The 12464-nt window shown below is 46.6% G+C and overlaps 1 protein-coding gene across 1 annotated transcript in view; it reads right to left on the reverse strand.

Moving 5' to 3' along the window:
- The window catches only part of TGM3 (transglutaminase 3), a 42412-nt gene that overhangs the window by 19030 nt on the left and 10918 nt on the right, over positions 1–12464 (reverse strand). The window contains exons 2-7 of the mRNA XM_019950731.3: positions 11485–11652; positions 10898–11140; positions 10172–10290; positions 8650–8778; positions 5260–5437; positions 5021–5156 (exon numbers count right to left, since the gene is read on the reverse strand). Of these exons, the coding sequence (XP_019806290.1) occupies positions 5021–5156; positions 5260–5437; positions 8650–8778; positions 10172–10290; positions 10898–11140; positions 11485–11652 (973 nt within the window). The remainder of the gene's footprint in view (positions 1–5020; positions 5157–5259; positions 5438–8649; positions 8779–10171; positions 10291–10897; positions 11141–11484; positions 11653–12464) is intronic.

The following is a 12464-nucleotide window of genomic DNA, read 5'->3' on the forward strand; positions in this document are numbered from 1 at the left end:
AAGAAAAGATTGGATAGAAAACTACTTTACATACTTCCGAGATTTCCTATGACTGTGAAAAAAAAGTCATCATAAAAATTATCTCCAGGCAGCCCCACAAAATGCCTTTTTGATTGGGTCCTTAAGATCAGTTAGAATTCACCCAGGAAAGTAGGAGGAGTGTGGGAAGATGACCCTAGAAGGGTGAAAGGAGAAAGAGAGGATGAGGAAACAGGGAGAACACCACGTTTCACTTTCATCTCATTCCTGGCAGAGAGCCCCAGAGAAGGGCGGGTTGGTTAAGATAGATTGGTAAGTAGCTATGTTTGAATACTTATTTGCAAGGCAGGAATTTAAGACAAAGCAGATAACAAGTTCATCCTGGTCCCTCCATCATTTGAAAGCCAGCACTTTGCTCACAGCTACTTGGGATGTATGTGCCTTTCAAATGCACCATCGGGTTTGTTTCTGCTTGTGTGCCACATACTTTCCCACCTCCCAACCTTGGGCTCTGCTCCTGTCTTGAGTGTTTCAGGAGTAGGAGTTTAGGAAAAGGAGAGACTGAGGCATTTATTTAAAAAGATGCAGATTTCCTGCCCTCCCAGCTCCCTCCACTCAAATCAGTTCTAATGCGACCTTTGAAGTTTATAAACCACCGCCCCTAGAGACAGCAACTGAGTTATGCTAACCTTTGAATTCATGGGGTCAGGAGACCCTCTCTAGAAAGTGACCCAAATCCCTACCCATTCTGCCTATTTGTCCTTCCAAATGCAGTCCAGATACCACCTCCTTCAGAAAATCTTTTCCTAACATACTCAGAGGGTGCCAACCTTACCTCTGTGCTATCTCTGCATCTTGCATGATTCAGTTATTTGACTTCTGCTCAGTAATCACCCAGCTTCTCATGCAGCTAGGAACTCCTCTAGCGAGATTCCTGTATCTCACTCCTCTTGGTGCCCTGTGCCCAGTGCAGGGTCTGGCATGCAGTACGTACACCATGCTCACTGAATTGAATTGTTGTGGAACCTGGACACTCTTGCAGCCTTGGTTTCCTTGCTGTGGGTCTGAGCAAGCTACTCCAGGTACGTTGGGGACTAGCTAAGTATTAGTGGAGGCTGGTGGCCATGGAGAGACACATTAGGAGCCAGGGCTCGAGTGGGGGGTATGGGTTCTGACAGCTCTTCTCCAGAACTGACCGACGCCACCTCCCTGACCACAGGGCCGGGAAATCTCCATCTGCCTTCCACCCCGGAGCTCTATAAAAGGCTACAAATAGAGTCAAGTCTGTGACTCGAGAAACTGGGGAATCAAGTTGAATGAAATAAGAAAATGAGCCAGAAATGCCAAGGTAAAGATAACCTTGGCCGAACTGTTCCAAATCATTTGGTTGCAGGTCTCAGAAACCTCCTTTATAGTGGTGTAGAAGGGAACCATATTAAAGAAGCTTCCCCCAGAGTGTCCTGACTCCGAAGAAGTGAAAACTCCAGAGCCTTGTGCCTTTTAAGCCCAACCACTGTCATGAGCAGAATGGCTTAGAAGAAAATGGACCCCACTGGATCCTGTAATGTGATTCAAAGAAGGATCTAGAAGAAATTTTTTTTTTTTTTTTTTTTTTTGCGGTACACAGGCCTCTCACTGTTGTGGCCTCTCCCGTTGCGGAACACAACGCGCAGGCTCAGCAGTCATGGCTCACGGGCCCAGCCGCTCCGCGGCATGTGGGATCTTCCCGGACCGGGGCACGAACCCGCATCCCCTGCATCGGCAGGCGGACTCTCAACCACTGCGCCACCAGGGAAGCCCAAGAAGAAATTTTTGAGGTCCCCGACCTAGCCCTTCATTTTACAGATGGGAAACAAAGGTACAGAAAAGTTAAGGAATTTATGTAAAGTTAGGCATTTACTTAGAGCGTCCGAATGTCTCCAGCTGTTTACCGGTGCTTCCCCCTGGGCCTCTGTTTTCTCCTTTATGAAATGAGTAGGTCTCTCTCTAAGATCCCTTCCAGCTCTAATGTTCTTTGACTGGGGAGAGTCATGTTGACAGACACCTAGGTCCACCTCCAACTTGGATGCTATTTCAGTTTGACTTTGGGCAAATTGTTTCTCCCCACCGAGCTGCTGAGACAGCATCTAGTATCATAGAAAAGTTGCGTTTGCTGCCTAAGTGTGAACCTAAGAACCCAGCTTTTCCACCTGGTTGGTGTCCAGCCACTCCTTTTCTGGAAAATCTCAAAGTAAGCGGTCTGAATTCTCAAACATCAGTCAGGAGTAGTGATAACATTCTTTGGCATCTCTCTGGTGCTTCGTAGTTTACAAAGCCGCCTGGGTTCAAATCCCAGCTCCACCATTTTCTAGTTACCTGCCCTTGGGTGAATGACTCTGTGTCTCAGGTTCCTCAACTGTAAAATGGGGTGTTCATAATAGTGCCTACTTCATTGTTTCTGAAGAGTACATGCAAGCACTCAGAACATTACCTGGAACACAATCGCTCAGCAAATTATTAGTTGCTGCTGGTATTATTATTAAGCACTTTCAGATGCTTAACCTCACTTGATCCTTACATTCTATTACTTTAAGCAAATCTGGACAAGGTTCTAAAAATTTTTAACATTTACAACATACAAAGATTCAGTTGGAAGGATTTCTGTTCAAACCCAAACTGTCCTTTTAATAATAGGTTAGGAATCCCACTCTATGCAGAAAATGACTCGTGGGATAGCTCCCCCACTACCCCCTGGTGGGAACCATGTTGAAGGGATGCAATAGCTCCCTTGGGAGGGGTAGCTCTTACATAAAAAGTGGGGCAAACTGAAGCTGCAGAGAATAAAATAATTAAAAAGACTTAAGTGAACATCTAGTTTCAGGCCAACCTTTATATTTCACTGCTGGGGAAACTGGGGACCAGAAACATGAAGTGGCTTTCACAAGTTCTAGAGCCAGATGGTAGTGGGGCTGGAACTAGGGCTCAGGATTCCCTGTCTGCACACCACCCAGTGCAGCTTCCCCACCCACAGCTGGTAGGGAGGAGGGTGGGGAGGGACTCACAGCTCTCACTGCTTTCTGAGGACGGTTCTGATGAGGGGGGATGAGACTCCCAGGAAAAATCACAGCTTTAGGGCCCAATACCCTGCAATGAGGCCAAGAGAAATGACAGTGGAGACACCCTGGAATGTCTCCACAGGCCCAGACTTGCCCCAAGGTGATTATATTTGGAATGAATTATGAAGCTAATGTGGAGTGGTAGCATGAACCAGGAACCAAGAGATCTCAGGACTAATTACAAATTCAGCTTAAAGACCCCACCTTCCTGTTCCCAGGAAGTCTTCCTTGATGGCTCCCTCCCTGAGTTCCCACAGTGCTTACAGTCTGAATCACGCACCTGGCATACCCCACACCATCCCACATTGCTAAATAGCTTCTACTAATGGCCTCCCCACTCCTTATCTCCTAGCAGCACCAGATATGCTCTCAGTGGAGGGACTGAGCCTTAAGCATTCTGGTCTCTCTGCAGTTGCTAGTGTGCAGGATGATCACAGAAGGGTTACGCCAAAGGGGACCTCCCCTTCCCCAAATCAGTCATTTGTTGAACCAAGCATCTCCTTTTGTGAAGGAAGCCAAAGTCAGGACTGTCATTGCCCCAAGGATCAGAACAGGTTACAATGGGATTTTGGACACAGTAACAAAAGAAAAAAACAGGCAGAAGAAAAGACCTTCATTTATGAGAAGCTGGGAAAAAAACCTCTCTGTAAGTAGCCGTGCCACTAGAGAGAAACGTTGTGTACGAGCAGGTTAAGAAAGAACCTCTGAAATAAGCTTTCTCTGCCCCATTAAACCCTAGAATCCATGTGACCTTGAGTGAATTCATACTCCTCCCTCCCTTCAGAGGGGAGGGGCTGCTTACACTACCCAGTGCCATTATTGGTGTGGGGTGTTGTTTATTTGTTTTAAAAGCTTTTTCTGTACATTTTACTATTGCTTTGACTTTATTAGTTACCCTGAGTACATTTCAGTAAAGTTGGATCTACTTATTCTGGGAATAATAAGTAATAAAGAATTTTTTTATAGACCATTTCAAAGTTGAACATCTGGAAATAAGATGGCATCTGTTATCAGGTTATCTAGACAAGTATATGCATGTGAGGGATTATGTGTGTGTATAGCCTTTGAAATGGATTCAAACAATGGATTATTGACATATGCATGTAGTACTTTATATACATAGACACCTAGATATCTATGTGTATATACAGATATAGACATAATTATTTTCAGTTGCCATCTGGTAATAACTTGGCATATGGTTTAATCTTAAATAGCTGTAACAATATCTATTTTATGTATATATGCAGCTATACAAAGTTATGAATATATGTCTATAAGTTTTAGATAACTTACTTCCAGTTGGCATTTATTATATATTACATACATATGTGTGTGGATAGATTCGTGTGCACATAGCATATTTATGGTTAGAAATATATATGCCCAGTTACATAGAAAGCTTCTTTTTGTTCAGTTGGAATCCAGAATAAGCTAACATGTTATTCTATCAACCATGATACACAGCAAGTATATATGCATAAGAGAAAATGTGTCGCTTTTCTCTAAGAAAACCCAGAAGTCATATGGGTTGCCTGAAGTGACATAAGTCTATATTTATTACTAGAAAATCAATAGTTTCAGTGTTTATCTTCTAAAGTAGCATAGGGTCTAGTGGGAGCTACAAATTCAGGGAAGAGCCCAGGAATCATATCTTGCACTGGTATAACAGCCTTCATCTGGCGGCGAGATAAAGTAGACCATCAGATTTTGCAGAACTCTGAGAAGAGCTGTTTCGGGTCTTGCTAGATTCTTGCTAGATTCAGCATTTTCATTTTACACTTGATCTTAGCCAAAAGGTCAAGAAGTGATAGCATTTCCACTCTAAACCATATGTTGACATGGTACTTGCCTCCTAACTCCTGTTTGGAGCTGGGTCCCAGGAGGTGGGGAGAGCTGGGGAGAAGCTGCTCAGATGTGGTACTCAGAAAGGGTCAGACACTCACCATACGCTGTCACTGCCTTTGTCCATGGGCCATCCTCTGGGGTCATAGTACACATCCACGCTGAGGTTTTTGTCTGTGTCATGAGCTGAGTTGAAGTTGGTGATAACTCGGGAGGGAATCCCCAAACACCGCAGCGCTGCAAGTCAAGGGCAGTCTGAGGACTTGGGGTGCAGTGGAGATGGTATCTTGGGGTACCCCACTGCTGCCCACCCAGGAAAGGCACATCACACCCAGAGTACCTGTGTTGAGGGTCCCAGCGAAGACCCAGCACTGGCCGTATCGGACTGGCCTGAAGCCAGAACTTTGCCACTGCTTGAGGATCTCCACGCTGCCATTCCAGTTCCTCGGGTCCTGGCCACCTGCGTAGTTACCACTCCAGTTCCCAGAAATCACACCATAGTCATCATTGGCATTGATCTGGGCAGGAAAAAAACCCCAAAGAAATCAGCACAGAGAGTGACGTGCAGAGTTCAGGGGACAAGATAAGGAGACACGGAAGGAAGCCAGGGAGCCTCCTTCAAGAGGATTTTCTGTCTTTCTGGGTGATTTGGATGATAATTGTGACAATGATCCCCCTAGGGGTATCAAGCGGTATATGAATTTAACAGTGCTTTCCTTAACAGGCCATGTTTGCCCCTAATTCACATAGCATCCCCAGCTCACAGGGAAAACTGAGGCTCCGGGGCTTGTCAGTGGTGAGGGACGGGCAAAAAATCAGCCTGCAGGCAATTTCTGGCCAGAACTCATGGGCAGCTGCTGCTGCCTGACTCGAGAGTCCACGGTTTGAAGCTCTCTTTTGGTGTCCTGGTCTTCTAAACAGATCCCCTTAGAACTTCAGCAACTAACTTCTTCTTGGAAAGAATAAAGATGGACTCTTGCTTTTCATTCATTCATTCATTTATTCATTCCCTCAACTTAAGGCATGATTCTTGTATAAGTAACACAACCACGATGCAGTATGAAAAGAGCACTGGACTAGCGATCAAAAGATCTGAGTTTCTTAGTCTTAGTCTTTTATAGACTCATATTGAAATATTTAGGGATGAAATGATATAATGTCTGGGATTTATCAAACAATCTGTGGAGGAAGGGACACAGATGAAACAAGAATGGCCTTGAGTGGGTAATGGCTGAAGCCGGTGATGGGTACGTAAGAGTTCGTTTTACTTTTTCCTCTACTTTAGTGAAAGTCTGAACTGTTCCATGACAAAAAGTTAAAAGAGAATGAAAAAAGGAGAAGCCTGAGAGAAAAACAAATATCGTATATTATCGCTTATATGTGCAATCTAGAAAAATGGTACAGATGAACGTATTTGCAAAGCAGAACTAGACACACAGATGTACAGAACGAATATATGGTTACCAAGGGGGGAAAGGGGGTGGTGGGATGAATTGGGAGATTGGGATTGATATACACACACTACTATGTATAAAACAGATCACTAATAAGAACCCGCTGTATCGCACAGGGTACTCCACTTTGCTGTACAGTAGAAACTAACACAACACTGTAAAACAACTATACCCCAATTTAAAAAAATTTTTTAAATAAAGTAAAATAATAGATAACTAATGAGAACCTACTGTATAGCACAGGGAGATCTACTCAATGCTCTGTGGTGACCTAAATGGGAAGGAAATCTAAAAAAGAGAGGATAGATGTATACGTCTAACTGATTCACTTTGCTTACAGCAGAAACTAACATAACATTGTAAAGCAACCCTACTCCAATAAAAAATAAAAAAAAAAGAAGAAGAAGAAACCCGAGTTGCAAGCCCAGCCTGGCTGCTTGTCAGCTGGGTGACTGCTTGCGCAGGAGTCGATTCCCCTCTCTGGGCCTTCATTCTTCACCTTCCAACACAGGGAACTTTAGAAACAAGTACTTCCTCAGCTGTCTTCCAGCAGCCACGTTTTCAGAGTTTATGAAACTTTGACTAGCATTTATCCCAACCTTACAGTGAGAACGGCTCCCTCTCTCAGTGGGGGCCACAAGGGCAAGGCCTATGAGGACGAACAGTCTGGAAATGGAAGGATCCTTGCCCAGGACAGGCTGACCCAGCCTTCCGCGGTCCCTCCGTGTGGTGGGTGAGCTCCACAGCCCCTCCAGGATGGTCTGGGCTGGAATAGCAGGATGGGGCCAGATGGGGCTCCTTCAAGATGGAAGATTGCATGGCCCATCCCCATCTCCTGAGTCACAGGTGCATCAGCCTCCAAAGTGGTAATCAGCAGGGTCATCTCTGACTGAAAGCTGAGGTTTCAAAGCCCCACACAGGCCATAATTCGCTCGTGGCCCAGCCCAACCAGGAGGGCTGGAGAGAGAGTGGGGAGGTTCCGCTGAGGCACCCAGCTCTGAGATCAAGTGGTTTGTCTGGAGGGCAGGGGTGAGTCAGCAGCTACTGGAGCCAGCTGCCTCCCCTCCCCTCTCCTGAGCTGAGGAGGCTCAACTTCCTAAAGTTGAAACTTCCAGCTTCCCTCGACCTTGGCGTTGGCTTTAATCCACCCCCTCCTGGGCCACTTGGTTTTCCAGGTTGGGCCCAGGCCCCACTCCCTCTCTGCACTCTTCCCGGCTGCCTTGGTCCCCACCATTTCCTCAGCACCTCCACATTGCCTGGGCCTCCCCACAGCTGTCCTGTGAAGTTTGGGTTAAGAAGTGCTGTCTGATGACCCCCGATATCTATCATGCAGTCAGAAGGTCATTCAAATTTCTAACCATGTAACTAGCTTGTTAGCTTGGATATTCTCCCAACTCAAAAGAGACTTGAAATGCCTAGTCCATTAATCAAAAAAAAAAAAAAAAAAAAAAAGGTAAAGACACTCCTGAGTAATCATTTAGTTTCAGAGGGTTAAAGTTCAAGAACTCTCTGACTTTTAGCTTTTTACTTTGTAACTTTTGAGCAGGCTATCCCTTGTTTGGATAATTTCTGATGGAGGTGCTCTCTGCACACTGACTACAGAGCAGTGCATTCCTCCAGCACCCAGCTTATGTGTGCCTCTGAGTGCACGTGCACATGTGTCTGGGCAAGTGGGGACAGGTTTCTCACGTGGAGGGACTGGACAAGTGAAGGAGGCCCTGGGCGGGCAGCTGGAGGCCTTGTTCTGGCCAGACTCACAGGCTGAGGCTGTGAGTGAGTCACTTCAGCCCCCTGGCATCAGTTTCCGCATCTAGACAATGACTGTGTTGGCCTCTGCCCTCCCCACTGGCACTGGAGCCCTCTGTGCTGAGGATGGGATGAGTCAGAGCAAAGGAGGTTAACGCTTCAGGCTCACTCAGGAGCTTACCCCCTTTCCCAGGAGCCCCAGGGATGGAGCAAATTCTCAGCTTTGCCTCCTTCTGGTCCTGGCAGACACCCAAAGACCGAATCCTTCGTCACTGGAGGAAGGCCTCGCAATACAGTGGAAAGGGCTTTGGAGCCAGGCAGCCTGGGTCCAGTTCTGCCTTTGCCACCCACTCGCTGTGTGTCTCAGGAATGTTCTTTAATGTAGGGGCTCCACGCGTGCGAAATGGGATGGTAACAGCCACAACTACATTTTGTGAGATGTCAACCAATGCTATAAGTGGTTGTGCCTAACCCATAGCTGGGTTTGATATACAGGAATAACTAGTTATTATGGTTTTCTCATCACTCACCATTGCACTCAGCACCCGGCCAATATACTGGGGATCGTCTCTGCGGGCCACATCAGTAGCAGGGTCACGGCGAAAATTCAGACTATTATCCAGCAGTGAGAGGCAAATGTTCAGAATGCCTTCTTCAAACTGTTCAAAATGGGACCATATGTTACGATGAAAGAAATGACAAATAGTATCAGCTTATTGAAGGCACGGGGGCTACCCTGGTAAGAACCATGGGCTCTGCCCAGATCCTTCTACTCCACAGCCTCCAGAGCTGAGAGAATCTGAGGAACAACCACCCAACTTGGGCTTTAACCCTGCAAACTCATCCAGAGCTCTCGCTATACACAAGGCCTTGAACTGAGGCCCCTAAAGTTAATGGCACTCCCTCACTGTTATGAACTTGAGAGCAATCACTTGGCCTGTCTGGGCCTCAATTTGTCCATCTTTATAACAGGGGATCAGACTGAGCTCATCTCAAAGTTTCCATCTAGATCTGACATTGATCTTGAGCATATTACTCAGACTTTGGGGGAACTGATTAAAAAGATAAAATGTCTCATTAAATTGGAATTTGAAGCCATTTTCACAAAATAAGACTTATTTTTGTCATTGCTTCTCAAATGGAGAAGGCCAAGCTCTTTCTTGCCTTAGGGTCTTTGCATGTGCAGTTCCTTCGACCTCCAGTGCTCTTCCCCAAGAGATCTATCTGGCTCCTTTGCCTCCTTCAGGTTTCTGATCAAAAGTCCTTTTCTAAGAGAGGCTTACCCAGATCTCGCCCTTCAAAAATATCTTCCCTTCCATCCCCGGGTGCACCTTATGCCCTTACCCACCCCATCCCACTTTCTTTTTGAATGAAATTTAACACAGAACCCAACATATAAAACTCAACATATAAAATATACGGCAGATGTGCTCTGGTTGACTACAGAATGGGGTCTGGACATGGCAGAGAATGCACCTGTCCACCCCCTGCTGGACATGCAAGGTACCCCACCCAAGGCACTTCCTTGTAATGTCTTCATTTGTCTACTGGAGAAAAGAAAAGGTGGAGGGAATCCCTGGATGTTTTTCAGGCTGAGCAAACCTGGGAACTCTGTGGACTCAGATGTCATACTAATGAAGGACCTTTGAAAGGTCAAATGCACACGCCAAGGAAGCTTCCTCACATTCTTACCTAGAATGAATAACAGAAACTACATTATTGTCCCAAGTGTCTCTACTGGGCCTTATCCTCATTTGTGCATCATGGTACCAATAACACTTCATTGCATCAATTTAGTTACGTGTCTGTTTTGCCCACTAGATTGTGACCTCCTCAAAGACAGGAAATCTGTCTTATCCATCTCCTGTATCCATAGTGTGCAGCTTGGGGCCTGGCACATAGTAGGTCATCAGTAAATGCCTTCTGAATGGATGAATGAAGAGAAGGCAGGCGAATGGACAGATTTGGGAACTTCCACCTATCTGTGGGGCCAGCGGCTGAGCTTCTTGGGTATAATAGGGACATTACCACCAGGCTTTATGATCTTTTTACCTGTCCATAGTTCCAGCCAATCTTGCTAATGTAACTTGTTCTTCCCACGAAGATGACGCCAGCATCTTCCTGAACATACTCCTCTCTCTCATCATGGTTACTCATAAAGACACTATCGGCTGTTTGACACAAAAAGCAGATATTAGGGGTTATAGAGAGGACTATAGAGACCAGTCGTCCTCTCAGTCCTGAGTATCCTCCTGGGGGCTGGAGCAAGCCCCACCTGCAACCCTTCACCCAACCTCCACTGAGGAGTGAAGCCTTGGGCTATAATGCTTCCACCTCATATTATGGGAACTATGAGCTTGAAAAAGAAGCTGGGATGACCTGAGAATCTGAAAATGAGACCCTTGGGAATGAAACACTTGCTTCTTCAGGCACAAGCTATCTCCACACTGCAGAATTGCGCTGTGGTCATTACACCGTACTATACAGTTTTCAAAAGCCCATGAGATCCCTGCAATAGCTCCAGAAATAGCAGGATGTCCATTTAATGGTGAGGAATTTGATGCTTGGAAGGGTAGAGTGACTGTCAGACACACAAAGCTGGTTAAGTGGCAGAGCTGGACTCAAACCCCTGGCTTCTGACTTCTAGCTTCTCTGCGGTTTCCATATTCCAGAAACTTTCCCTAATCAAACCTGAGCCCATGAAAATCATTCCCCCCGTCTTCTTTCCATGGGCATCGCTTGGCTGATGGCTGGGAGTGTGGGTGGCTAGGTGCCTACCTTGCAACCAGGGGTTAAAGAGCAGTATGAATGTTCCAACTTCCGTAGTGGAGTCATTGCCCTCATAGGAGATCTCAATGCTCAGCGTGTATCTTCCTATGGGTGCATCGGCAGGACTGAGGATGGAGATGCTCAGAACATTGTTCTTGTTGTTCAGAAGTTGTGCACCCCAGCCAGTGCCACTTATCCTGTTGGAGAGTGGAAACACAGCCTTTGTCTTGGCCGACTCTGAGGGGTAAGGCCCTGTAAAAGAAGACATAGGACAATGGAAACCAAGTAGTGTTGGCCAGACTGTGGGGAGAAACCAGATTCCAATATAACTGCCGGGTCCCTTTGGGAGACATCATACAATGAAGCATTGTGTTATGGCGCTGGAAGCAGCTGGAGAGACCACGTGGGCCAAATCCCTCTTGATATGAAGACCGTGACCCTCAGACTCAGAGACAGGCCGAAACTTGCTCAAGGTCACACCAAGTCAATGGTAGAGCTGGGCTAAAGCCCGGGGCCACCACCACCACCATCCCTCGGATGCACAGCCCCAAGGTCTACTCAGATGTGTGTTGGCTGGGAGAGCAGGGAGCAGGTACCTGTGGAAGCTGTGAATGTCGCACTTCTGTTACAGCCGAGACATCGGTATACGGTCAATGACATGTAGAAGAGTTGGCCTCTCCGCACGACAAGCTCCTGGCTGGAGAACTTGTCTGTGTGATGCGCCTGCTCATTGAGGCTTATCTGCCAGTCGACACTCTGGAGTCCTAAAGCCGTGAGACAGAAAAGAAGACTTGAGATCCTCAGAGGCAAGGGGTGGTGGTGTGGGGGAAAAAGTGTAAGTTACCAAAGAGCCTGCTTTTGGACAGGGCTCGCTGGGGAAGAATATTCTAGGAAGAATCACATGAAAATGCAAGCATAGCAAGCACTTTACAACCTATTCCCATCTGCCTTTTCAGGCTGCTGAAGCTCTGCACACACTAGTCCCACTTCCCCCTCCACCTGGCCAACTGTCACTCAGCTCTCAAAGAAGTAGCTTCACCCAACTGGCCAGGAGAACTGAGTACCCAATTCTGTCCACTTTATCCTCCTTCCTTTGTGGATGCGGGCTCACGTAGAACTGGGAGGAGGCTACTTCTCTCGAATCCACCACCCTGGTTTGGCTTCCTTGCTTTTTCCTTTGTGTCCTCCCAGATACCAGGTGTCTTCTATCACTCCAACACCCAGCAAACATTTAGCTGTGTCATCTGTACTTTATATGTGCAACACCTCGGTGTTGGCCTGAGCATCGGATGCTGAGGAGGACTGTGTAACCCTGACAGCATTTCGAGGCTGGACACTGGGCAATCACTGGCCTGGAAGGTCTTTCAAATGCTCACTGGCAAGAGTGGCCTAAGGCCGTGAGACTCCTGGATAAGACCCTGAGGACTAACACCTCAAAATCCACCCCCAAACTTCTCAGGTGATTGTGGAGGTGAGGGAGCTAAGCTGAGAAGGGTTTCAGAGAAGAAAGATTCCAGGAGATATGAGGAGTTTAGCCAATTTAAACCTTTTGAGATACTTAATTCCTTTGAGCTAC

Source organism: Tursiops truncatus, chromosome 15 (assembly GCF_011762595.2).
Source record: "Tursiops truncatus isolate mTurTru1 chromosome 15, mTurTru1.mat.Y, whole genome shotgun sequence".
Lineage (NCBI taxonomy): Eukaryota > Metazoa > Chordata > Mammalia > Artiodactyla > Delphinidae > Tursiops > Tursiops truncatus.